Below are 27,708 nucleotides of genomic sequence, written 5' to 3' on the forward strand. Positions count from 1 at the left end.
AATAAACAGCATCGTTTTAGTTTGACCGTAAACGACTGCAATTACTACTACAACTGGATTTTTTTAATGAAACGTGATGAAAAGGAGAAAAATACAATTTAAAACTTAATTGATTTAGTCGTTTCCTGTATGAGGTTGTGTGCACTCTCTTGTTTCTTTTTCCACATTTAACAGACCGAGACAGGAGAGAGCGCTCTGATCACTTGAACAAACACAGACAATCTGCCAACCTTGCCCTGTTTTTCAGTCACTCCACAGACGAGGCGGTGACCCACTACACATTGTAGGCCCCTATTGGAGGAGTGCGCTGTCACTCACAGCTCCTGGTCGGCGTGAGTCCGCATCAGCCGTACGCAATCACAGCTGCGTCAAGACGCACGCAGATAACCGGAAAAGCCCACAGAGCGTGCAGGATGCAATAAAAGCACCAAAAGTTAAACATTAGAAACGATTTAGAAAGCATATATAAAATAATAAAAATCATGCATTCTTTGTGTAGTTTTACTTTTATTAATTTTTTCTTTTTTTAATTTTTTTGTTTGTTTGTTTGTTTGATTAAATACTATGATCAGATATTCTGGTGATATACTTTTTCTTAACATGGTTTTATTTAACTTAACTTATGTCAATACTGTCCATTACAACTCTGTTTTTTGCACATTTACATTTAATCTTTCATATTTAAGACTAGTAATGCTAAGTTAAATCCTGGTTGTATGTATTCTCATTCTTAGTTTTGATATTTTTAGTGCTTATTCACTTTGTATTTAATATTATATTGTGTTTAAATTTGCTAATATTGTGGGGTTTTTTCTTACTCATATTGTGTGTTTGGAGAACCTGCTGCTGTAACGCCACAATTTCCCAGTTTGGGATCAATGAAGTAATTCTATTCTATTCTATTTGTAGTGCTTTATTTTGAAAGAATCGACCGGAATCTGCGTGTGTTGTTGTTGTGAGCTTTGCCCTGGTCGCAATCGTCATCATCTGTACGCACGACGGCGACAGGAGCTCCTGAATCGGCAGGGACTCGGAATCCCACCGCTTATTCTCCCCCCTCGATGCGAGGAGAGAAAAACAGTCACAGAGAGTAGAAAAACCATCGGCGACCCCACCTCACGAAAAGCCCCCTCTGGAAACTCCGATGGATTAGTCTGATTTCTCTCCGGTAAGCACGCTAATTTCTTTCCTCCTGTGTTGAATTTCAATTGGTGCACCCGCCTTGTCCCCTATTCTTTGCGATGGGAACTGCGAGATGAATTCATCTCCGGAGAGAGAGAGAGAGAGAGAGAGAGGGAGAGAGAGAGAGAGAGAGAGAGGGAGCAGAGGAGATAAATAACACACTGTGTCAAGCCAACATTCACTCCAGTCTTACTGCAGATGCAGGGCCATATCAGACGGTTTACTGCAGCCCGAGAAGACGTAGAAACACAGGGAGAGGGTCAGTGGTGGTCTTGTATTTGTGCATGATGTTTTGCAGTGAGGGGGCTCCTCTTGTGTTGCAGCAGCAGCAGCAGCAGCAGCAGCAGGGATGGATGCGCTGCAGAGCTGAGCTGACCACTGAGGCCATGCACACACACACACACACACACACACACACACACACACACACACACACACACACACATAATAAACGCCACAACGGCCTGCAGACAGCCTCCTATTGATTCATCTCAGAAGAATTGTCATATGCTACAGGCTAATTGCATTGCCACCTCGTTAAATATCCAATTAAAGCTGTCCTAATCGGGTTATCTGATGAGTCTGGAGCTGCAGCCATCCATCTTGTTGGCAAACACCAGGGATGATACTGAGACTGTGTGTGTGTGTGTGTGTGTGTGTGTGTGTGTGTGTGTGTGTGTGTGTGTGTGTGTGTGTGTGTGTGTGTGTGTGTGTGTGTGTGTGTGTGTGTGTGTGTGTGTGTGTGTGTGTGTGTGTGGGGCAGGGAGCATCAGTTGTGCAATAAGTTAGCCAGGTTTGCAAACATGCACCGAGCACCCTGGAGCTCTTGTTTAGCCTGCCATTTGCCCATGAATAGACTGTACACCGTTAGCACGCGTGATATGCTTCACATGTGAAAGAAAGGAGCTGCATATAGTTCATGGAGCATGTTGATTCCCCCCCCCCCCCCCCCCCCCCCCCTCAGGTGCTCTCTGTCCATACAGCTGAACAGACACAGAAAAAACTGGCACACACGCTTTTACTTCTGGTAAATACAAACATGTCAAGAGGATGTTTTGTTTTTTTCTACGCTTAAAGCCACTAAATGTGTTCAAGTATAGGAGATATAAATAGTTATTGTTTTGTGTCAGTCAACAGATGTCACTCAGTAGATTATGGGCTGCAGTGATTCATTGTTCTCATGTAGAGATTAATCGATCACCGGAGAATTAATCAGCAGCCAGTATTTTGACATTTGATTGAATATTTTGAGTCATTGTTGAGGCCAAACGTTTGATGGTTCCAACTTTTAAGGTTCTCGTTGTTATTCTTTTTTTTTTTTTTTAAAAAGATTGATTTTTGGGGCTTTTTATGCCTTTTATTGGAGAGACAGGACGGTGGATAGAGTCGGAAATCGGGGACAGAGAGAGTGGGAAACGGCATGCAAGTTGACCACTCGGCCACCGGCGCCCCCCCCTCATCATCATCTTGACATTTATATCTCTCAGATTTTGGACTTTTGATTGGACTAAATAACACGGTATAAGGTCTTCATCACGTTAGAAAGACTTGTGTGTGTGCACATTGTAGCCTTGTCTTTCATTATGGTTTAATCCGCTAATGGTTTACTTGATTGATTGAATTCCTGGTTGATTAAAAAAAAAAAAAAAAAACATTTTGGGACAAACAGTCCAACGTACAGTACATTGATTTTAAGTTCATAATTCTTCTAAACAGGAGAAAAGTATCAATCTTCCACATTTGGAGAACCTGCACTGAAGGATTTTGGGGTTTTGTTGATTCAGTTTGACCTCTTTTTCTGTATAGTACTGATACATTTTGTGGTTGGTTACTCAGATCTACCAGAAAACTTCCAACCTCCATCATTATTTCCAGTGCATTCTTACATTGAACACTACCCTCCATTGGCACCACAATTGGAAAAGAAGCACTTAGACCCTGAGTGCGGACTGACAGGCAGAAGAAGCGAGAAGAAAAAAAAAGTGTTTGTTATTCTCTCCCATTTGGAAAAAATCTTCATCTATTAAGGGCCCAAATCTCACTGACTTGAATGGCCGTTTTTTCCACAATCGGCTCAGTGGTTTAACAACATGACTCAACTCACTCCACTGTGGACATTGTGACACCGAAGCCCCGGTTAGTCTTAAACCCACACGTAAGTACTGTATGAAGCTCAGCTGTGGGTTTCAAATAACGAGCTCATTGAGAAAGTGAAGAATGCTTTGAAAGCCTCAACACTGCGTTTCATTGTGCTGATAATCTCGCAGCAGAGTGAAATGTGCCCATTGTGTTGTCGTCGATATACGCTGAATGAACTCAGTTGTCCGACACAAGCAAATATTGTAACTATCCAGAGAATGGCTTCCATAAGGAGGAGACTGTCCGAGTTGTACCCGATCCAGTAAACACAAGAGCGAGATTCATACGTATTGAAATCTGCACACAATCGCAAATGATCCTCTCTTTTTTTTTTATGTCATTTAAGTGTCTGAATGAACAGAAAGTTTCATTTTGGAGTTTTAATAAGGTCGTCGCGAGGATGACTCCAGTAGGAGGGGTGTCGGAGGATTGACCTTGTTTCCACGTCAACGATCCGAGCGTAAAGACTCCCCACACTGAAAATCAAACAGAGCTGACTTTTTAAACGGCTGCACTGATTTTCCAAATTATAATTTTTTGAACAAGAGAGAGATTGAACTCATCAGGGTTGAATATAAAAGCTGAAGTATTTAAATATCAAAGGTCTAAAGCTCAAGGTAGGTTTAGGATGATTCATAGACGAACACAAGGTCAGCTTGTTACACATTAAATAGAGCTGTAACCAATAGCCTCTTGTTTAACCATTTCCATCTTCACTTCATCTTTCTTCTGACAGTTTTCAGGCAAAATGGACAAAATATTCTTAAAGTTGTAGAATAGTTCATACAAGGAATATAAAAGGCTTTTGAGGTTGCAGTTTTTGTAATATTTCTGAATGAGATGGGGGGAGAGGCTGTACTAATGACTCATTTTTGTGTGTTTTGATGTTAAACCAACTTTTTAAAGTCTTAATTGAAAACCCTTCATCTATTGTATGACACTATAATTTGGACATCTGTTCTCAGTTTGTCTGTGTGTACTCTCTTGATCCCTGTTAAGAATGTATCTCTCCTTCAACCAGATCTTAAAACTGGATCACTTTGAAAAAGCTTATGTTTTGGACTGATTGAGGAAAAGATCAAGAGGCGACCTCTGGTGATTTAAAAAATGAAGCCAATGCGGAAGTGAAAAAAAATCCTGCAGTTCGTCGAGTGTCCACTTGAGGCTGTCTCCTGGAGCCTCGGAAGTCACACAGACACCACAACCACAATTTTTAAGATTTATTTTTGGGCTTTTTGTGCCTTTATTGTAGATATGGGATTGTGGATAGAGTCTGAAATCAGGGAAAGAAGTCATTTAAGGATACCTTTCCGATAGAACAGGACAGCTGTCATTAAAAGTAACGCATGAACACCAAGATTCCTTCAAGTGTTTGTGTCGGCGTCCGTCTGCCCGCACCTCCCCACCGCCCCGCCCCAAAGCTGTAAACCTAGGGGAAACACTGGGTCTGACTACTTCTTGTCATCACTGGCACACACTGTACAGGGGATGAATTTTATTAAATGGCTTCGTTTTAATTTCATGAACGATAACGTTGACTGAAAGTTAGGCTGCGACAGGATTTCCAGCATCGGCGGCTGCTGCCGATGAGCCCCCTGCAGGAACAGATGGCTGACGTCACTCAGGCGTCAGCCGATCAATCATTTACTCTACGAAATGTCAAAAAAAAATGTTGTCCATTAACATCCTCCCAGAGTCCAAGGTCATGTTTTTTTTTTTTTTTAAATGTCCTGTTTTAGTCCAAAATCCAAAATGTTTCCTTTTAAAAAAAAGTCAACATTTGAGCTCTACTGAACCAGTGCTCTCGGTCGTTTCGGTCTAAAGAAAAACAGTTTCCATTCTGCACACATGTGTGTTTCTCAGGCCGGACTAACTGTCGCCTGTTAAATCCATCAGTCACGTTGTGTGACCCTGACATGTCTGTCCTTTTTAATTTAGTGTATTGATCCGACAGCTTTACTATAACGGGCTGAGGATGTCATTATGGCTCCCGGCTCTCCCTGTTATTGTACATCATGAACACTTCAGCCTCGAAATAACAAAGCACTATTATTCCAGGAAATTAATTTCTCCTTTTCCTGTGACTTTGCGTTCCTGATGTTGGCATCTTCACGTCTCTTCACTTCCAGTTTCTGGTGTGAAAGGATCTTACAGCAGGGCTGATGAGTACAGTTCAACAGACATCAAAGTCAGATGTCAGTCTGCATCTTTAGCCAATCAGGATGAGGGGCTTTAATTTAAACCCCCCCCTGTCTGGTTGTGTGTTATTGTGTGTGAAAGCCTCCTCCTTCTTTTTTCATTAACTGTTACAAAACGACAAGTAGATACAGTTCCCTCCACATCGGACCTTTTATTATCACGGCAGCAGCGCGGCCCTCTCGGTGGCAAGCTGTTCATTTGGGGTCTGAAAATAGCGTGACGAGGGTTCTCTCAGGCTGAGGTGGTCATGCGATACCAAGGCAGTGCCACGAAAAGGAATAAAAAAAAAAAGTCCAGCGGCTGTGATGCCATCATCTGCTTTTTTTTTTTTTTTTTTATTTTTAGGGGAGGAGAAAGTTGAGCTCCAGGTCGAGCACAGAGCGGTCTGCTTATTATGTGTGCGTCTCCTGAAATGCAAGGCAGAAATCATCACGTCGCTGCGCTTTGTCTTGACGTTTTGATATGATCCATAGTGTTGATTCATGCGCGTAATCGAATAACGGAGAGGAGTCGGCCCCTCTGGATCTGAACGCATGTGATGAACACTCTTTTAGTGCGTTATTGTGATGAATCTGCCTGTTGCTGCAAGACGCGCTCATAAGCTAAACGTAATAAATCAAGAATAACCGTCTGATTCAGCAACTTTAACGACGACGCAAAGGCAGCACACAAACACAGCTCATATGCAAATGTTTACCAAGCTGACAATGCCAACAGCAAAACAAAGCACAGAGGGAGCAAACGTATATAAACAAAACAAGATGGCCTAGTTTCTGTGCGGCAAGAAATGCTTACAGACATGTCGAAGATGTGGTCGTCCCTGGGCTTTCTTCTCTTCAAGGGAAGGACTTTTTCTTTTTCTTCTTTTTTCTTTTTTTATTATAATCCTCCACAGGCAGCACGACGACGACGTGCGATCTCCCCTCATTTACTGTGATCCCTCCAGGAGAGGAAGCTATTTCAATCGCTGCAGTTCAAGAGCAAATCCTGCAGGGAAAAAAAGAACACACACCACACCTGTGTTATCATAGTTCAGTTGATATTTACCTGCTCGTGCAATTCTCCTCCAAAGTCCTCAAAAGATTTTGATGTTACTAACTAGTATTGTTGTTTTTGTGTTTGCTTTTTTTTTTCATGCAGAAACAGAAGAAAAACTGCCTTAACTCTGGTTTATTATTGTAGCCTTGTTATCGATGACTGGGTGGCCTGGGGAGGCTCAGTTGGTAGAGTCGGTCGTCTCTCAACCGGACGGTCGGGGGTTCAATCCCCAGCTACTGCAGCCGCACTGGGCAAGACATCTTCTACAACCGTCGACGACTTGTGAACGTGTGTGAATACGACTGGCTACCACTGATGGCCACTTTGTCAACAGCAGCCTCTGCCATCAGGGGTGTGAATGGTTTAGGCGTGACCCGATTTGCGTTTTGGAATTTAACCAGAAATGGAAGTAAGAGGCGTGAAGCGTCTTTTAAAGTTGTTGTTGTTTAACCTTAAAATATACCTGAGCAGCTCTGGAAAAGGAGTGCAGTGAATATCAGCACAGAGGAGATATAGACTCTCCTCCTCCTCTTCTATTTCAGTCCGTGGTCTCAGCTTCGGTCTGGATTTATATTGTAACGCTATCGCAGGGCTTGTTCCTTTCAGGGTATTTTAATGGAGTTTTATAGGCAGTTATAAATCACAATGATCTTCTTCTCTCTGCAGTGACTTCCTTTAGTTAAGCATGTGGAGCAAGGGTAGGAGAAGAGAGTCAGTGCAGGAGGTTAATTCAGTGTTTGGTTCTGCATGCATGTTTTAACTTTCATGCAGCTGTTGACTGCAGGTTACAGAGCAGAGTGTGATGAAGGGTTAAGGCCCGGTGTGGTGATAACGTTTTAGGGACAACAGATGGAAATGAGCTAGATCTGGTACAAAACATCTCTTCTCTTCTGAGACTCGTGTTTTTATTTTTTGCACACTGTCCCTGATTCAAATAAACCATTAAAATAAAAAAAACGAAATTCCATTAAATGTGAATTGGAGCAGCTTCTGGTATGTGGACGTAGTCTTCCTTTTGCCCCTGTGTCTTTAAATGTTTGGTCTGGCACCCAGTACTTAACGATTCAGATCTGAATGCTGTTTGATATTTTTTCGTGCAGAGCAGAGAAATACACTTGTAGGAATCACACAATAGTTGGTTACTTATAATTGCAGCTAATTGTTCCTGCAGACTGAGAAACATGCAAATGACAGCGTAGAAAAGAAGCATGCTAACTTGCCTTTGTGCTTTTTTTTATATTCGATTGTGTTTGTTTGCTGTATTTCAAAGAGTCTTCTTTAAGAACATTTCCAACATAAGTTTGGAGTCCACAGATAAAACTATCAAAGACAATTTTACTTCTTATGTAGACATGAGGAACCGAACACTCGCTTAAAAACACTTAACTTTTCCTGTCCCCTGCTGCAGTACTCAAAGTGACACATCTGTTAGCACTTTTTTTTTTTTCTGAAGCAGGCATTGAGGTTTTCTCTCTAGTAAATGTGAAACAGGGCCAGAAAGAATTTGGTCATATATTCTGCAGCTTTCCTTGTAAACCATTAAACTCCAGTGTCCTCCAGCACACGGCTCACAAACCAGCTCAGTTTGGACTGCAAAGTAACTTCCTTTTCATTCATTCATTTTTACTACATGACTCTGAGCTGAGATAAGAGAAAAGTGTCTTTTAAAGTCATAATGGAGCTGAAACTAAATGATACAAGATGCTGGGGTTCACACGGACATCTTTCCATTTCTCCAAATGTCCCAAAAAAAAGGACAAAAAAAGAAATATATTAAAAAATAAAACATTTACGTATCATAGAAAACATATAAAACAAATCATTTTCCCATTGAGGAGTTTAAACAATTGTTTTTTTCTAAACATGAGTGATGAAGTTGTGATTTTAAGATGGCTTGGATTGATTCTTTAGCTCTCCATCTGATCAATAATGTAACTCAAAGATCCCCCCCCCCCCCTCCTAAATCTGTCACTTGACCGTTCTGCTTTCCCTTTTCATGACCTTTGTCAAAACAATTGTCCTGTAAGTCTGTACCATTCTTCTTGTTACACTGAATCGCTCCTGGCAGAAAAGAGGCGCCACCTGTGACCGACTCTCCCATTAATGTGGATTTATCCGAGGTCAGAAGTGGTGCGATGGTTCTCCTCTTCCTCCATCTGCTGTAGCTCTGGGCTTTGCCCCCCCCCCCCCCCCCCCCAGCACTATCTCTCTTCATCCACAGCGACTGAAAACAAGTGTGTTTCCAATTAGTTAGCTCCAAAGTCAGCTGGCTGCTAATGCTACTGAAAGACAACAGTGCCGTCAGCGGACTCTGCATAGTCCTGTTGAACTGGCTCAGAGGGGCACACGGGGGGGGGGGGGGGGGAGCGCATGGGGGCGACTTGTGCGTTAGTATATGCATGGGTCTTTTTAAGATGGTTAGGCTCTTTCTAATTGGCAAAGGAGATTGCCTTGCTCATTACAGAGACCGGGTTTAGCTTTGCTTTAGTGAGGCCAAATGCTCCCCCCCCCCCCCCATGAGACTCAAGAGTAGAGCCGGGGAAAAGGTTCTGTCTTTGTGCTGTAAATCTATTGACGGGTGTGTGGGCTCCTTGTAAAGAAAACAAAAATAAAGGGCAATGCCAGCTTGTAAATGCACGTGTGGCCGTGCACTAAGGTGGGAAAGCAGAGCGTGTATAAGTGGCGCTGTTTTTTTCCTGTGTGCCAAACTAAACCGGATTTTTCTCAGCATGAAGTGTTGTTAGCATCAACATGTACACACGCTGTATTTACGTGATGATTGCTTTAGCAAGACGGCACAGCTCTGTCACATTAGGCTCTGTGTAGTAATAGAGTTTGGAGTATCCCGTTTAATTTCAGCCTAATTGAAAGATATCTCACACGGCTCTGTGTAACTCTCAGAGGAAACGCTGGAATAATGGAATATTGAATCATAATTTCCCCGACGGAGCCAGCTGTTGAGCAGTTATTCTACCTACGTGCTGATTTTTTTTTTTTCCCCCCCACTCTCTCTTTTTCCTCCCGCAGAAAGTAGAGAATGGGCTGTGTCCAATGTAAGGATAAAGAAGCAGCTAAACTCACTGACGAGCGGGAGACCAGCATCTCACACAACTCGGGGTACCGCTATGGCTCCGACCCCACGCCGCAGCACTACCCCAGCTTCGGGGTCACCACCATCCCCAACTACAACAACTTCCACAGCGCGGCCTCCCAGGGGGTCACCGTGTTCGGGGGAGTCCACACGTCCTCGCAGTCCGGGACGCTTCGCTCTCGGGGTGGAACAGGTGAGGCAGAGGATGAGCTGAGAGATAATTCTGTGAATATGTGTAACCATGTGGGGTTACGTTGAAGGGAAAATATACACGTTGTCATACTTTTTCCCTGCGATAAGCACTCTTTTATTCTTTTTTAATTATATTGAACCCGTTCTTTCACCAGGTGTGTCCCATTCAGATCACTATTTCACAAGAGAATGAGACAAGAATAGCAGCAACACAATTGAACAGATGACAATATGTTAAAGTGACAATAAAATAATCAGGTAAAACTATTTCAAACAAACAACCTTAACCTGGGCGGAAGAGGGCTGAAAAAGAGGGATTTATAGGCATGGTCAAATACAGGAAGAGATTTCACAGACTTGTTTTGTGGAGCTTTGAGAGTAAACTAAACTTGTTGAAAAGGAGGAGAATATTTGACCTTTTTTTAAGTAAAACATTCTGAAATGTGTTGCTGTGGTTGAAGTGGGGTCGATCACAAAAAGAGCAATTCAATGGAAGTGAAATATAATTGTGCAGGTTTTTTTAAAGTGTTAACTTCTCCGAGGTCTGCTTCATATCTGGTTCTCATCCAGTAGTTAGTTTAAAAAGCTGAGTGTGTCGACTTTCCAGTAAGTTTGTACCCTTTTTTTCCCCTCTCCTGTATTTTAAAGTCAAACAGAAATGATCCCCTACTGTTTGTGTTGGTTTCTGTGTTGCTGTGATGAGTTTATGTTACAGCAGAAGATACATGCCCACTAAAGTTAATGAAAAAAAAACAGAGCGACCTAAATTAAAGCCGGTATTCTGTGAGGCACTTCTGACAAACCATAAAGATCAGACGTTTTGCTGAATAGTGCAAAAAGTCTTGTTTTTTTTTTTTTCTGTGCCAGAGAAGCTTTACAGTCGTTCACTTAAGATTTTAAAGATACATATGATGCGCGATGATGAATAAATTAGCACAATCTTTCCCTTTGATGTAAACGACTTTAGTTTTTAGCTCCCCAGCAGAGAGAGATAAACACTGTGCATTCACAGAGTCAGCACCAGCAGCATGTATGAATAAGACATTACTTCAGGAGGGGCAGCACTGAGCTGCACTTTTTTTATCCGAGCATTTAAAGAGAAGACCTCAGGACAGAAACCTCATCTGAACTCCCTGAATAAAGTCAGTGTGTGCCTGTGAGACAGAGGGCAGTTTTGTTTTTATCTTGTTCTGAAGGTCACTGGAAATGTGACTGGAAATGTGCGGCGCTTTTTATCCGAGCACCGCATGTGGCTCTTGACTGTCCGGGGAGCATTCAGATCAGATCAGAAAATGAAATCATTTTTAACAGTTTCAGGCTTATTCAGGCCGTTCCAAATCACATCTGATGAACTGGATTGGCCTCGGCATCCTTTTGGGATGTTCTGTGAGATTAGACTCAAAAGGCAGATTTTTTTATCTATGCAAAACAAAACGCTTCTTTCATTTTCATGTGAAACTTGCAACTGTTGATTTATTTTGTATGTTTCCATGGGGGCCTATACCACCCCCTGGCCACCCCTCTGGACACGCCCCCCCCCCCCCCCTGCACTTTTGGGAGCGCTCCATTAGCTGTTACCTCGACCTTTACATTTTAGTAGCGCCCAATAGATTTGCAACGAGTGACTAAGTAGACAAAAGCCCAATTTACGCATCAGGCAGACGCAAACATGCTGACAAATACGAGTCCGATATTCACCTTGATTTGAGTTCTGATCCAAGCCCACTAATGAATCCCTTTAACTTAATCCTCTAACATGCTAACCAGCTAGTTGCTAACTGTGTCTGTTGTTTGGTGTTGAGAAGGTTATGTAAGAGATACAGCACAGGAAAAAAGCCTTTTAGCTGCTGCAGTAACAACACTTAGGAGAGTAGGAGAGGTGAATAACTTCAACATAAACTTCATTATTATAGCTTAGTCTGGCAAATATAAGGTAGTAGTAAGCAAAAGCATATTAAGATCATAATTCATGCACAACAACTCTCTATCAATGAGCAGTAATTAGGAGGGTATTCAGACAAACTCTTAATAATGACTAATAAGAAGCCAGTATGCTACTAATTAGCATGCTGAAGTTAATGGGGAATATTGCAACCTTTATTTCAAAGTGGTACTCGTTATTTTCTGCATCTTTGTTGTATCTCGTAGATAAAAGTATATCAGAGCGGGGAGCGCAGCGGCTGTCTCTAATCCGACCTCTGCCCTTTGCTGCACATCATCCTCTTCTATCTCCTCCCAACATTTCCTGTGACTCTTCAGCTTTCCTACCCAATAAAGGCAAAAAGGCCCCAAAAATAACTTTAAAAAAAAAATACAAAGTAAATCAGAGAACGATGTAGATGTGTGACGAGTAAATAAAGAGGACCGTGATGTGTTATCATGAAGTCACTGCTCTCTCTTTGATGGAAAGAACCGAACACTTTAAACCAACAACAACATTCCCACCAACACGACTCTTCCTCCTCCTCCTCCTCCTCCTCTAACCGCCGCATGCCGCCTCGTGTCTCCCTCCAGGAGTGACTCTGTTCGTCGCTCTGTACGACTACGAAGCCAGGACCGAAGATGACCTCAGCTTCAGAAAGGGGGAGAGGTTCCAGATCCTCAACAGCACGTAAGTGTGAAAACATTTGCATGACAGAGTGAGGGGTGGCGGTCGTGTTCCCCCCCCCCCCCTTCTCTGTTTTACATCACTTGTCAACGTTTGAATGTTGTTGAACAGATGCAGACAAAGAGAACGGCTCTCTGTTTTAAAGGCCCGGCTCAGTTTATGAGGCGTTTGCTACATCTGAAGTCTGATCTTTTTTTGATGTTTTTAAGATTACTAAGACTAAGCTTTTATGTCTTTGCTCTTTTTTTGTATAGAAAATACTAATAAGATGAAGGATTCTGCAGGTTTCCATACATTTTTTATATTTAACGACATGATAACAACATTTTAGTTAATGTGATTTAACACAATTTTCTTTTTAAAGATATTTTTGTGGCATTTATTTTTTGCTTTTATTAGATAGGACAGCTGAAGAGAGAGAGAGGAAACATTTGGAGGAGTGAGCGGGGGATGTCATGCAGCAAATGTCCGAGGTCGGATTCGAACCCACGGCCGCTGCAGAGAGGGCTATAGCCTCTGTACATGGGGCAACATAACCACTAGGCTACCGGCGCCCCCACAATGTTTTTTTTTATAACAACTGCTCTCATATATGAACTTAAATTAAACAAATTTAGCACCCAAAAAATGTACGATATATTTTATATATGATAAAACAAAGAAGTTGTTTTGTAGTGTTTTGAAGTCGGAGGAGTTCAGATGAAAACTTTAGAGATGTACTTTTGCTAACTGCTTGGAAACGGATGAAGTACCTGACAGCCACAGTTTTAATAGAGCACTTAACTAGATTCAAAGCTTGATCCAAAAGGCAACTGGACTCGGTTCAAGATCTGGAAGACGTTTCACCTCTCCTCCTCCGCATGGCTTCTTCTTCTTCAGTTCTACACTAACCGGGTGGACAACTGACGTTTAGAAGTGAAGAAGCCTTTCAGAGGAGATAAGAAACATCTTCCAAGATCTTCAACTAATGTCCAGTTGTCTTCGGATCAAGGTTTGAGTTGACCATGACCTGGATGACTGTGACCCTACACAGACACGTTAATGTACTAGTCCCTTATTGAACATGTATAAGACGGTTGTCCGAGTACAAACATATTTGTGGAAACATTTTCTAATAGCAGAACTGAAATCTGAGAGTCTGTGATTTCATGTCGATATGTCGTCTTCTTACCTAAATCTCATGTAAATATAAATTCATTAAAATCAATTCTTAACCCTACTAAAGCTGTAACCTCACAAAAAAAGAGGGTGGCTCTGAGGGAAACGTCATTCTAACAGGAAAGCGTTGGAAAGACTTCTGTCTTCTGAACGAGCTCCCCACTCCCTTACAAAGTGAAAGCCACCTCACAACTTCATTAATATAAGAAACTAAAACACACAACTTCTCCCCTGGGTGACTGAATCAGGCGCATTAGCTGCATATGAAAGAATGTCATATAGGATGCAGGGCAGAGCAGAAAGATATCTCCTGAAGTGGGGCATGTGTCCTGATACTATTAATAGGCCAGAGTGAAGATCGAGTGGATGAACATCAGTTTGGTGGATCAGGGAAAGGAGAAGGATTTTTACTATTATTTCTTATTGTATGTTTTTGCATGCTGGCCCCTCTTGGTTATGGTTTTGTATGTGTATGGGTTGGGGAGGGGGTCGTTGTAATGGATTGCTCTTTGTATACCGTGTGATATGACTGTTTTTGTTTTTTATAAAAATTACATTTAAAGTCATAAATACAAAATAAAACACAGTCTATTATCTATTATTATCTATCGATTATCTATCTCAAAAACATCTCTTGACTTTTTCATGAGCTCTCTCTCTCTCTCTCTCTCTCTCTCTCTCTCTGGCGGTCTGCCTGCTGCTGTCAATCAAACACGAACACCCGCCTCTAAGCAGCCGAGCATAAAAGAACATTTTACAAGATTCCCCCCCAAGGATCCTTTGTCTTCTTGTTTATTAACAGAAAACTATTCACAATAACTTTTTTTAAAAAAACAAGATGACATTATGATTGAGAGAAAACAGAGATGACAAGCTGTGATTTCAGTCGGACATTAACGAGATGATTCACCAAAGCTTCAGAGGCCCACGCACTAGAAAGCACTGGTTTTGTTTTGATGAGACAGCCAGTAAATCTGATCATCCATATCTCAGTGTTTATTTGTGCCTGTTGATTCCAACCTGCCCTCTCTCTCTCTCTCTCTCTCTCTCTCTCTCTCTCTCTCTCTCTCTGTCCTGTTCTCCACAGCGAGGGCGACTGGTGGGAGGCTCGTTCTCTCACTACAGGTGGAACTGGTTACATTCCCAGCAATTACGTCGCTCCGGTGGACTCCATCCAAGCTGAGGAGTGAGTAAAACTTCCCTCACACACTCACACTCACACACACACAGAGTTTGAGGGTGTACTGTAAATTCTTTAGAGCAGTGTTTTTCAAGTGGTGGGTCGGGACCCAAAAAGAGGGTCGCGGAGCTGTTGTGAAAAACAGAAAAATTGTGTCAAAAAGTTTATGTAGTGCTTTTTTAACAAGTTTGTTTCATTCAGTTTTTTTGTTCCGCCACGCTTTGTACCGTCTGACGTTTTTTTATTGTATAAAATCTGACTGATAGACAAAATACCAGAAATCTGGGTTGCTATTTCTCTTGAAGGAGTAGTTGTTGGGTCCTGAGGCTTGACCAGTTGAGAACCACTGGTATAAAGCTCTTTCAGCAGACATGCACATAATAAATTTAGAATAAAAGAAAGAATATTCGGAAAACTTTTAAGTACTTCAAAGTTGTTTTCTTCCCTCCCCCCCCCCTGCAGCTGGTATTTCGGTAAATTAGGTCGAAAGGACGCAGAGAGGCAGCTTCTTTCCAACGGCAACGCACGAGGCACTTTCCTCATCCGTGAGAGTGAAACAACCAAAGGTACTCCCGACCGAGCAGGGGCCTCACATCCCGAAGTGTTGACTGCTTTCAAGTTTAGGACGCGAGCAGAAGTGTTTCATGAATAAATAAAAATGTAGTAACACTTCCCCTTTAAATGTGTAATGTGGCTGTAGTAGCAACTTATTCATAGCCATCTTAGAAATAAGATCCTCAGCGCAGACAGCCGCTTACAATCCAGTTTTGCATTATGTTATTTAATATGTAGTTGCTCCACATTCAGTGCCCTGAAGCTTTGCATTGTGTGCGACCATGCAGCGTCTAATCTGCTCTTCTGAAAACAAACATGGTTAAGCAGAGATTGTCTGCTTGAATTTGTCCGTTTTTTGTTCTTGATCGTTTTCTTGTTTCTGTTCCAGGGGCCTACTCCCTCTCCATCCAGGATTGGGATGACATCAAGGGAGACCACGTTAAACATTACAAGATTCGCAAGCTGGACAGCGGAGGCTACTACATCACCACCAGGGCCCAGTTTGAGACGCTCCAGCAGCTGGTGCAGCACTACTCCGGTGAGACTCTGCAACAGTTGTGAGGGGGGGAATGTACAACCAACACATCCCTGTCGTGATGGATCTGCATCTACTCACTCTCTAGTTAGAAAAAAAAAAATCTGTCCTATTGTTTTCTTCTACATTATTTAAAATTCAAACCGCCTTGTTGTTTCAGCCCGGGCTGCAGGGCTGTGCTGCCGCCTCATCGTGCCGTGCCACAAAGGCATGCCCCGCCTGACTGACCTGTCCGTCAAAACCAAAGACGTGTGGGAGATCCCCCGAGAATCGCTGCAGCTCATCAAACGTCTCGGCAACGGCCAGTTTGGAGAAGTCTGGATGGGTAGGTGTCTTTTTTTTCTTTTCTTTTCTTTTCTCTTTCTTTTGTGCATCCTCATTTGGCAGGGATGAAGGGGTTGGAACGTTTTCAGCGGCGTTGCAAAACATCACTGTATGTTTTGGACCGTTTTAAACTAACAATGAGCTAATGTTACTCACAGGGTGGAGTGTTTGCTTTCAGTGATTTCATTCAGGAATTCAGCTTCATCTCTGCACAATCCCAGTGTTCATTTTCTGACTTGGAAAAAGATTCTCTTCAGCCTTTTAGAGAAGTTAGAAAGTTTAGAGAACATGGTAACGGTTATGTCGGATAAGGTTTTGCCAAGGAGTATTTATCTCGGCACAGACACATGCTGTTGTAGTTTAGCCGACTTCAGGTCAACATGATTTGTTTTCACATGTGGATGTGAAGATGCATGTGTGTCTAATTTGATTCTAGATGAACATGTTGTCTGAGCCACGAACATGTATTCAGTCTGAACATGTCAAACATCTCTTTACTCAGTGTTCCATATACCAGAGTTATAATCTGTTACACTGCGATGTGCCAATGGAGAACCTACACACAGTGGCGACTCTAGACTCTGTTGGGGGGGGGGGCAAAAATCTATTGTGGGGCCCTCCAACCAATATCAGCAGCACATAGAGAGTGATCGCTGTCAGATGGGGTCCCCTAAGGGAGGTTTCCTACTGTCGTTGTTAAATGTGCACATTTTGTGGCACTGCTTTGGTTTAAGTTCGTCAGCAACACAGGCGCTACTTTTTGCGGCTTTTTTGGTCTTTATTCGATCGGACAGCTTAAGAGAGAGAGGTAATATGGGGAAAGGGGGAGTGGGGGATGACATGGACCAGCAGCATCTGGAGAGGGAGTCGAACCTGCAACCAGTGCGACAAGGACTTTAACCTCTGTACATGGGGCGTCACTTAAAACTAGCCGTATATAACACAGTTTATTCTCCTCCATTACCTCTCATATTTCCTTTGATCAGCATTATATTCCTCCTTTCAAAATAAAAGCCCGACACTAACACCCAAAGAACTACCCTGAAACAAAGCTCTTTTTTTCTTTCTTTCGTCAGGCACGTGGAACGGCACCACCAAGGTGGCGGTGAAGACTCTGAAGCCGGGCACCATGTCACCCGAGTCGTTCCTGGAGGAGGCTCAGATCATGAAGAAGCTCCGGCACGACAAGCTGGTGCAGCTGTACGCGGTGGTGTCAGAAGAACCCATCTATATCGTCACCGAGTACATGTGCAAAGGTAGAGGCCGTTTGAAGCTACGCCATGAATATTACATCCTTTTCATGCATGCACACACCTATACAGTGTTTGAATGATTTATGCTGCTGTATGGACAGTACAGTATGTGTCCTACTTTATAATACGGCATCACATGTCCACACTTTCTATACTGTGACTAACACGTTTAACCACACTGACACAGAAACAACTTGTTGTTTTTGTGAATTGTTCAGAAACAGTGAGATCCTCGTAAATCACTTGCAAATTAAAAACTCTGAGCCAAGTGTAATCCCAGGATTGATTCTTAGTTTTTGATCCAAATCTGAGCTGGCATCTGAAGACGCAAACACAACAACACACTGACTCCTTTTGTCATCTGTTTCTTCTCAGGGAGTTTGCTTGATTTCCTGAAAGACGGAGAAGGACGAAGCCTCAAGCTGCCAAATCTGGTGGACATGGCAGCTCAGGTACGCCGCTGAAGAGAAGCAAATCTGGCTGATGCTGAAAAAATAGTCTCCAGCTGTTTCCAGTTATTTCCTTAACCTCTTTTTGTAGCTCAATTATCCACGTTTCATCTTGACTGTACGCCAGTGTTAACAGTTTTAGAAAGCCAGGTGGATATGACTGAGACGTTTGGAAGTGAATTAAATGTAGCACTTAATAATAGTGGTTGATATATACAAAGAGTGAATACAGAATCTAGATTAATTATGAACAATACACTGATGCTCTCAGTTAGTTATAGTACTCTGCTCTGAAGCTCTATGACTCACTGCTTGAAGACAATAAGTATTCAAACCTCTACATTTTGCAAATATGGAAAATGTTGCTCTTAATTGCAGCTCCACTTTTTTAGGATCATAAAATGTCTGTTAATGTTTGTAAATATCTTTCTGACCCCGCTCAGTGCTCAGTGCTCAGTTGATGTGATTTTCCATTTGATTAATAAAAAAAACGACTCAATTTCCCAGGTGGCAGCGGGCATGGCATACATCGAGCGGATGAACTACATCCACAGAGACCTCCGCTCTGCAAACATCCTGGTCGGGGAAGGCTTGGTGTGCAAGATCGCTGACTTCGGTCTGGCCAGGCTCATCGAAGACAATGAATACACAGCGAGACAAGGTAAGGCTGGATGCTGGATGGGTTGCAGATTTATTTCAACAAGTGATGATCGGGGGTTCCAACATTACAACTTCAAAAATGTGCAAATCACTTGCTAGAATACTGCAGAGATAAGTTGAAAGTTATCGACTGAGTGAAAAGCAAGCTTTGAAAAAAAAACGCTCTTAGATGGGCAAACTTTATTTTCTTCATCACGCACTCATCTTCAGTTTCATTGTGAGTAACGTTTCCTCTCTATAACCTTATCTCTGCTATCCCTTGTATCACACAGCAGAGAAGCAGATTTTAAATAATAGAAGAAAGGCTGTTTATACCTCCATGAATTACAGGAGAATCATGAGGGTTTAAAAAATGTTCTTTAGTATCATCGTCTGTGTACTACAAGGCGAGAAAAACATGGATCAAACTGTAGAGCACAAGTTACTGAAATCATGGCAACATAATACTTCTGCTGAACATTAGAACATAGGGATCACCCTTTTTTTTTATTTTGGGGCTTTTGATTTCTTTATTGTAGAGATAGGACAGAGTCAGAAATCGGGGCTTGAGAGTTTAGGGAATGACATGCAGGAAAGGAGCCACATGTCAGATTCAAACCCGGGGTCGCCCACATTGAGGAGCATAGCCTCTGAACATCAGGCGCACAGACACCAACCACTAGGCCACCAGCGCCCAGGATCACCCTTTTTAATATGATTTACTTAGTATACACTTAGCAACGTATAATCAAGCTATAGACGAGTTACCAGCAGCTGCAGCAACCAGCGCCCGAAATATAAAGAGGTCAACAACTAATGTTTTAAAATATTGAAATCTGTTTCTTTCATGTACTTTGTTGAAACCGAGATGAAGTTGTTACTTTATCTGCTGTCTTACTTTCACGTGTCTCTTATATCCTCTACGTCCTCCGACCACAGCACCTCCTGAAAACCCTTTTACTGTCAGAGGAAAAAAGTCGGTGAACTGGCAGATGTTCTTATTCCACTTCATACAAACGCACCACTTTTCAGTTTAAGTGCCGTAAATGAGCAGGAGTTTGTCCTGGCGACCGCAGTGGAAAAAGCAGGAGCGCGCGTGGTTACAGCGTGGCGCACAGAAGACGACGGGAGATCTCGTCGGTGCGGGGACTCCTTTACACTTCAGAGGTCCCGCTCTGGTTGGAGGGCTCCTCCCTGACTTTGTTCGGCAGACGTGAACTCCACCAGGAGGCTCTGTTAGTCATTGTGTCAACACGATCACCACCTCACTTGTGAGCCATTTAATTGTTTACTTGGGCCGAGCGCAAAGCAACACAGAGAGAGAGAGAGATAATGGAATTGTTCCGTTGTTTCCTTGGTGGGATGTTATCTTGTCCTCATGTTTCTGCACTAATGAAATCCCTGAAGAAGGGAAATAAATCAGCAGGGGAGAGTGGCCTACTTACTGCTTCAACGGTAAAATAACAGGTTTTTAAAAAAGGATTTTGAACCATATTGTATGTGCATTTCTTTTAGGTGCAAAGTTTCCTATAAAGTGGACGGCTCCTGAGGCGGCTCTCTACGGAAAATTCACCATCAAGTCGGATGTGTGGTCGTTTGGCATCCTGCTGACGGAGCTGGTGACAAAGGGCAGAGTGCCATATCCAGGTGAGAGCGTTAAAACCCTGCGCATTATGTGAACCCCTAATCAATTCTGGATGATTGCTCGTGCTTCATTAATGCAGATTGTGGTCTAAAAGCGTTTAGCTAGCAGTGGTTGTGTTCGCTGAAAAAAAAAAAAAAAGAGAGAGAGCAGCATGTTGCATAATGTAGATTACAGCGTGCATTATGCAAGGCAATGTTCCCAGATGATGGTGCGAACATGCGATGTGACAGGCTTCCTTTTCATCCATCGTACACATTTAGGAATTATTATAAAACCAAAAAAAACATGGGTTGAAAACAAATCTTTTAGTACGCTTGCATGCTGCATGAGGAGATTTTCTTTTTTTCATGTTCTGCTAACATCTGTTAACCAGCTCTGCTTTAAAGTCCCTACTCATGCACACAAGTGTTGGAATGACTCCAGCTGATTAAGCCGCCACTTAGCAGCAAGTAGGCTGCACTAATAGTTCAGGTTGTAACATATTGAACATAACTAAAGAGTCACTAAAGTTTGTCAGATACAATCAGAGGCCAAAATGTTTAACTTCAAAACGGTGGTCCATGCCCTAATGGGTGATGATTGATTTTGTTATTGTAGTGAGATGATGCATAAACTCCTTTAGAAAACTATCTGTTTTATCTTTGTAAAATGTTTTAATGCAAATATATCAACTGGTATTACAACTCACTCCAAAATGAGACATATTAGCTAGTTTTATTTTGAAAGTTTAAGTTTAACATCTTAGGAATGAAGTACAGGTCAGCCTCTACCTTTATTATATTCAACTATTAAGTATGGACATTGACCTTTGACCTCTTTGAACATTGTACAATATGTCATCTAAACAATCCAGTACAGTCTAATTAGGTCAAATTAGAGGTACTACTTTTTTCACCTTGAAAGCAGGGAAGCGTCACCTTTTTTCTAAATATGTTCAAATGTTTGTAATTTGTCTTATTTCAGGCCGAAAGCTGTTTTAAAAAATAAAAAAAAACAGAGCGAGCTCATTAGAGAAGAGAAAAAAGTCATTTTGTAAAGCCACATGTACCTTCATGTCTTCCTCTCTCCAGGCATGAACAACCGCGAGGTGCTGGAGCAGGTGGAGCGGGGTTACCGGATGCCGTGCCCGCAGGACTGCCCCCCGTCGCTGCACGAGCTGATGGTGCAGTGCTGGAAGAAGGACCCGGAGGAGAGGCCCACCTTTGAGTACCTGCAGGCCTTTTTGGAGGACTACTTCACTGCCACAGAGCCTCAGTACCAGCCGGGGGACAACCTCTGAGCACCGCTGCCTTCATCTCATGCCATTTCACCAGCTCTCCACCAGGGGGAGCCAGACTTCCACCTTCTCTCTCTCTCTCTCTCTCTCTCTCTCTCTCATCCTGTCGCTGTAACGATCTTTAAAGCTCATTGACTTGACTTCTTGATTTCCAAACTTCATACAAACGGAGACAGCTGCCTCTCTGGAAGGAATCTCATCAAATGAAAGGATGTTTTTTGAGGCGGGAGGGGGCGCTGAGATGACTGAAGACTTAAAAAGGAAAAAAAAAAAAAAAAGACTGCCATGGATGAACCAGACAAGTCATGTTGTTTAACTTGTATGTAGTGTAAATATAAATTGCTTGTTACTTATCTTTTTTTTTTTTGTTTCCTTTATATTACTTTTGATATTTTGGAAATGTGTGGATTTTTGTTTTTTAATCCAAGGTCAAAGTTATTTCAGATTTCTGGCTCGTAGAAAAGCGTGCGTGCGGCTCACAGTTAGTAACAGATGGGGACAAAATAACTGTAGGAATGGTTAGAAGCGGTGGACTGAAGTATCTCAAGGAGTTTTTCTGGATGTTCAGTCCACTGGCCTTTTTTTACGAGGTTAATATAACAATACTACTCTCCTCTTCTCAAGGAACTTAGATGTACTTTAACACCTGTTCTTGCCTTTTCTTGTTTAGTAATATTCTTATAATGTAAAGGAATGCCTTCATGCTTTCTACACACTAACCTAGTGAATCATGGACTCTTCCAGCCCAACTTATATGCCATCTGCACTAATATTAAGTGCAGTCATCGCATTTTTAGCTTCAGCCAATGAGTTTTTAGATCGGCTTAAAGTAACTTTTAGTTCGGCTTTTTTTTTTTTTTTTTGTAGTTGGAAAGGAGGCAGATGTCCTCTCCCGCTGCTGTCACTGTTCGGCTGACTGCTTATTATACAGGCAATATTTTAAAATGTATGTTGCATAATTGTATGGCAGCAGGCTGTGTAAGAATTCTGCATCGTCCTTTTTGCTTCAAACAAAAACACAAACTGCCACTCACATTGTCCCTCCATAATGTGTATCTGGAAAAGAACGAGACCAAACGTGTTTTATTTTCTTTTGTGGTATGTTCGCTTAAGTTTGGTCAGTCTTGTGTGTCGTTTTTTTTTTTTTAAATCACATGAATATTTCTTTCTCCTGCAGCTCTGGGTGACATGTCTCTCCCTCAAGTGTCAAACTTCTCTCTGTGTGTGAGAAGGTGCATTTTTTTTTTTTTTTCTTCCGTTTCTCTGTGTTTTCAAGTTGCTTTCTTAAAAGTGAGCAGAAATGTTGTCTTTGCATCACTTTTGTGTCGTCCCACTTCTGTAGATATACAGAAAATGTTTCTGGTCTCTGCATTATTTATTGTCTCTGTCTGTTACTTGTACACAACTGGTTTTGAAATAAACAATCTTGCCATCATGGTTCTGTTGACTTAGCGCGCTTCGAGACAAATCGGCTCGCAGCAGATGACAGGAACTTCCTCCAGGCTTCACCTTTTGACAGCAAGCCGACAGCAGGGATCAGTCATTAGTGTGTACAATGAGTGCAGTGTTTGTGAGAGGTATTAAGTGTGATTTCACCTCAGGCTGAAGCTGACACAAAGACAACATGACTGAACTCAATATATGCAAATCACCTGGTAGGTGTCTACCTGCTGATTAGAGAGCAGCTCACTGCACACTGGACAAGGGAGAACTCTTTAATTTGTGCTCTGTGAGATGTTTTATTTTAAATGGATTGAGCTTTAAATATTAACTTTAATTCATCCTCGGACTCATTTTTGGGGGAATACCTTCCATGCTGGTCATTCAAGAGGAAACCTTTAATGTCTCACAGCTGCTCGTTCCACTCCCATAACCGCAATGAGATTCCTTACTTCAACAAAACTCCTAAAATTAAAATCTACTTATCGACACTATCGTCCTCCAGTTAACCTTTCCTGGAAGGTCTGGCTGAGCCGCACAAACTCTACACTCATGGCTCTGATTGGACGGAGCTGAAGTGTGAAGAATTTGCATATAGCAGGCTGTAACACACACAAGCCTCTGCACCTAGAGGAGTGTGAAGAATCCAGCAGAGAACAGGTAGGTCTTTGTTTCTCTCTACAGTCTACCTGCCCTAGTAGCTACACAGGATTCTTTTATATGAATAAAGTTTCTTTCATGTGTTGTATATTTAATAGAGTATGTATGTGTGGCTTTGGTTATGCATTAAAAATGTCATTTTCATTTTGTTTTTAATTGTAGGCACTAACCTGGTTAGATGGAGAAATCTGAAAAAGTACCTTCCTCTTCAAACGAGTCTAAAAGTCACCCTCCATTTTTCCCTCCTGAAGTCACAGTAAACAGAATATTTCGCGCTACTCCACATCATGACAGAGTCACGCCACTCTGTTACATGGACGCTGATTATTTCTCCCCAAAGAGCCCGCGCAGAGTCGAACAGGCGAGCCAGATGTTCAGCAGGAGTCATCATACTCATGCTGCACAAAGTGAAGATCTGATGCAGCGCAGAGAGCCGGACAGTGGAGGAGCGACTTCTGTCGGGATGAATCTCCATCATCACTCCTCTCCGGGTGGTTACTCCTATCGTCCTGCAAACACCGAGGAGACTGACACTGGAGGAGAGTGCTGCTGTTGTAGATCAAAGCAGAGTGGAAGAACAGGACCTGCAAATACACTCAGCATGAGGTGACTGAGGGAAAAAAAATCATGTTGATGTCAGGAACTAGGTTAAAAAGAAGGCGTTTGAATTGGATTGGATGTTTTTATGGGTTGATGTCTTTTTCTTTCTTTCTTTAGCATTTCTAGAGAGCAGGGTGATTACAGCTCTCAACCTCAGAGCGATGAGGAGGAACTTGAGCCTCCTTTGCCACTAAGAGCTGATGATGAGTGGCAACACTACAGTCCTTATCTTCCTCCTCAACACCACAGACACGACTATGGTAGGAGAACTCTGCCGAGAGTTTATTTACTTATTTGTTTATTTATTACCAGATGAGGCCAAAACTGTAAAAATGACAAGAGAACTAAAAAAGTTAAGGTTGCAGAAGGAAACGCAGCAGGAAAAAAAAATACAAGTTAAAATACTAGCTGATGATATAAACATTATATTAACAGAATAAAAAGTAAAAGTTATCATGCATTACTATGTTCCATTTCAAAACATGTCTTTTCATGTCCATTATTATTACGAATGCGAAAAATAATTTCATCAAGATTTTAATGTTAAGAAAAAAAAAACTTGTTTTTGTTGCCAAGTACGTTTACGCATACAAGGAATTTGACTTGGCAAAGGAAGTATAAAAACAGCAGAGCTCCTGCTGACAACTTAAAGAGAATAAGATACAAATATAAAGAGCAACTCAAAATATATAATAGAATATAAAAATGTACAAAAAGGTGCAATGAAGGAGCGATGCAGTTGTGCAGGTAAGTGCATGATTTGCAGTCCAAAACAGAGTGCAGTGTAAAGAGAAGAAACTGCAATCCAGTGAGCGTTAATGTAACGCATTTATTTATATGAATGCAGCATAACATTTGAGAGGATTTGTTGTAAAATGTTCATAATTCATCCTAAACTATGGCGACGTAGAAAATTAAGTTAAGTACAGGTAGGCCACTTCAAAGTGTAACTATAAAAACCTTCAGTGAAAGCTTCAGTTAGCAGCAGCTGAGTTTTTATTATGCTAAAAAATTTGATTTGCATTCATTTGTGCCTTTTTTTTAATGGAGTGGGTGGTGGGGGGGGGGGGGGGGGTATATTCTGCCTCTAAGCTCGTCAACTTTTCATCAGGTGCTTAAAATATTTTGCATCCACAGAGCCTCGTCATACCATGGATGTTAGGTTTTATGATACTGCAGGAGAAAGGCAGTACAACTTTAATCCCTCCAACAGATTCCCTCCTCAGCCATATTACTGTCCTGCTCCCCGGCAGCCCATGAGACCCTACGATGACCCCCACAACTGGTAAAAACAACAGAACTGAGTTTCATGGTTAACATTTATGCAAAATGCAATATACCAGAGCTCTTTTTTCCCACCCAGTGCACAAACTCATTACCTTTCAGCATTATTCAAATGCAGAGCCTTTCTGAATCTTTTTCTATGTTGCTGCTTCAGGCTCAGGAGTCGGGATGACTTAATGAACCCCAGCCTGGCTCAGGGGAGCGTCTCGGTCAACGTGCCCCAGTTCTTCGTCCCGCCTGTGGAGGGCGTGTCACAGGTCAGCGTCATGAACCCGAGCTCAGCCGGAGCAGCAGAGGCGTCCGTCTCACATAAACACGAGAAAAGAAGAACCATCAGTCTGCCGGATGAGTGCCGTGAGTCATTTCATTTTGAAGGAAAGGTGCTCGTGTTTTAAGGCCGCCCTCTGTTTGTGCCACTCAGTTTCTATTTGAGTGAAATGAATCTTGACAGCTCAAGAATTTACTGATCACGGAACTTGATGAAAAATGCTTTTAATTAGTGTCTTTGTCAATAAGTTAGAGGAGGAATCAGGGTGTGTTTTTATTATTAATGTATGTTGTTTTAACAAACCTGCCTGGCCTGTTGGGGCTTGGTTAGATACATAAAATTACTTTCTAAATTCACAACACTCTCAGCTGTTTTTGCAGTTTCAATACCTGAGTTGGTTGCAAAGCTGTTGAAAATTAATTTGGATTTTTCTGTTATTTTCTTTTCAGGAAATGTTTTTATAACTTATTCTTCTGACGTTTCTTCAGAGGTCGTCCCCTTTGTGGACTTTCTCACCAAACAAGGTTTCCGACCAGCTGTAAGCCACTTTGTGTGCACTTCAAATAAAAACAGTAATGGCCTCTGGTCGGCATTTGATTGTAAACTTACACTTGCTGAATGTCATTTTTCAGATTGACATATTTGACAGCCCTATCAGACGCATGGACATCAACAAGTGGAAGGACAGCTACCTGAAAGACGTAGGTGAAAACAGCTCTTAAAACCTTAAATACAGTCTTTGAAAAAATTGTACAAAGAAATCAGCAATTACTAAGAGAAAAAAAAAATATGTACATTCCACGTTGCTGTTGTCTTTTCAGGCAGCGATAAACCCAGTAACATGTTTTTTTTTCCAAAGCCATCAAACCTAATTATCGTTGCCATCAGTCCAAAATATAAGGATGACATTGAAGGATCGGTCGTGGACAGTCATGGTCTACAGACGAAATATATTCACTCCATGGTGAGGACGTTTTTTTTGTTTTTTTTTAATCTTCTGTAAATAAAATATAATTCTAATATTTTGCTTATACTTAAAATTTTGAATATAATAATATTATATTATAACATTTATTCTGCCAGATGCAGACTGAATTTATTCAGCAAGGCAGTTTGAACTTCAGATTCATACCTGTTCTCTTCCCCAATGCATCCCAGGTAAGACTATTTCTTTTATAATAACAACCAAAAGCATTTATTTTAACTCTGAAGTTTTGTAGTTTGTTAATATCTTTTCTCATTTCCCCACCACTTCTGTCCCTCAACAACATTTTCTTTACCATAACACAAAATGTAAAACTGCAGAAGCACGTACCAACCTGGCTCCTGAACACTCGCGTGTACCGCTGGCCACAGGACACTGAGGATTTGTTACTGCGGCTGCTCAGAGAGGAGAGATATGTTCCTCCACCTGTACCCATGGAGCTGACCCTCATCATCAGGCCTGTGGCCCCCAGCTCTGCAACTTCCCTGTAAAAAGCATACATGATAATGAATTTGTGAAGCATTTGATTGTTTTGTTTTTCTAGTGCATCTTATCTGGAATATTGTGCAGCTTGTGAATCTCTTTATTGCTCCAGTTAAAAGCCAATAAGCTCATGGTATATGACATTTATCATATGCAGGCCAACAGATGTTTTTTTTCATATGTCAATAAAGTTTTTTCACTGTGTATTTATTGAAAAGGCTCATTTTATAGCACTTTTTTATGGTGTGGCCCCAGTGAGAGTAAAACATGCTGTCTGTTAACTGTGAACTCTCCAATTGTCATTTATCTGAACAGCTCTCAGAGGAATTGCTGTGAAATGTTGTAGGCCTACTGATATTCAACTTTCTGAGAAGGTGAGTCCCAGTAGTAGCTTACTGAAGTGACTTTCCTTCAGTGCTAACAGGAGATTGTTATTTGCAGTTTTTCCATGTAGCAGCAGCTAAAGCATCAATATTAACCACTTTTGGTGCAGTAATGTACGTCTACATTAAGTTCATATTTAAC

The 27,708-nt window shown here is 41.8% G+C and overlaps 2 protein-coding genes across 2 annotated transcripts; both read left to right on the forward strand.

The window, feature by feature from the left end:
• Positions 1 to 992: 992 nt before the first annotated feature.
• Positions 993 to 22,898, forward strand: fyna (FYN proto-oncogene, Src family tyrosine kinase a). The gene is made up of 12 exons (XM_061062717.1): positions 993 to 1,168; positions 9,586 to 9,842; positions 12,356 to 12,452; positions 14,695 to 14,793; positions 15,250 to 15,353; positions 15,731 to 15,880; positions 16,038 to 16,202; positions 17,278 to 17,457; positions 17,830 to 17,906; positions 18,411 to 18,564; positions 20,058 to 20,189; positions 21,258 to 22,898. Exons 2-12 carry the CDS (start codon positions 9,596 to 9,598, stop codon positions 21,464 to 21,466), a joined length of 1,614 nt encoding a protein of 537 aa, XP_060918700.1. The 5' UTR covers positions 993 to 1,168; positions 9,586 to 9,595; the 3' UTR covers positions 21,467 to 22,898.
• A 295-nt stretch (positions 22,899 to 23,193) lies between these two features.
• LOC132993068 (E3 ubiquitin ligase TRAF3IP2-like) lies at positions 23,194 to 27,387 on the forward strand. Its single transcript, XM_061062718.1, has 10 exons — positions 23,194 to 23,563; positions 23,726 to 24,169; positions 24,281 to 24,423; positions 25,301 to 25,448; positions 25,602 to 25,801; positions 26,165 to 26,253; positions 26,348 to 26,416; positions 26,575 to 26,679; positions 26,799 to 26,873; positions 27,021 to 27,387. Exons 2-10 carry the CDS (start codon positions 23,742 to 23,744, stop codon positions 27,189 to 27,191), a joined length of 1,428 nt encoding a protein of 475 aa, XP_060918701.1. The 5' UTR covers positions 23,194 to 23,563; positions 23,726 to 23,741; the 3' UTR covers positions 27,192 to 27,387.
• The last annotated feature ends 321 nt before the right edge of the window (positions 27,388 to 27,708 follow it).

This window comes from Labrus mixtus, chromosome 18 (assembly GCF_963584025.1).
Source record: "Labrus mixtus chromosome 18, fLabMix1.1, whole genome shotgun sequence".
NCBI classification, from domain to species: domain Eukaryota; kingdom Metazoa; phylum Chordata; class Actinopteri; order Labriformes; family Labridae; genus Labrus; species Labrus mixtus.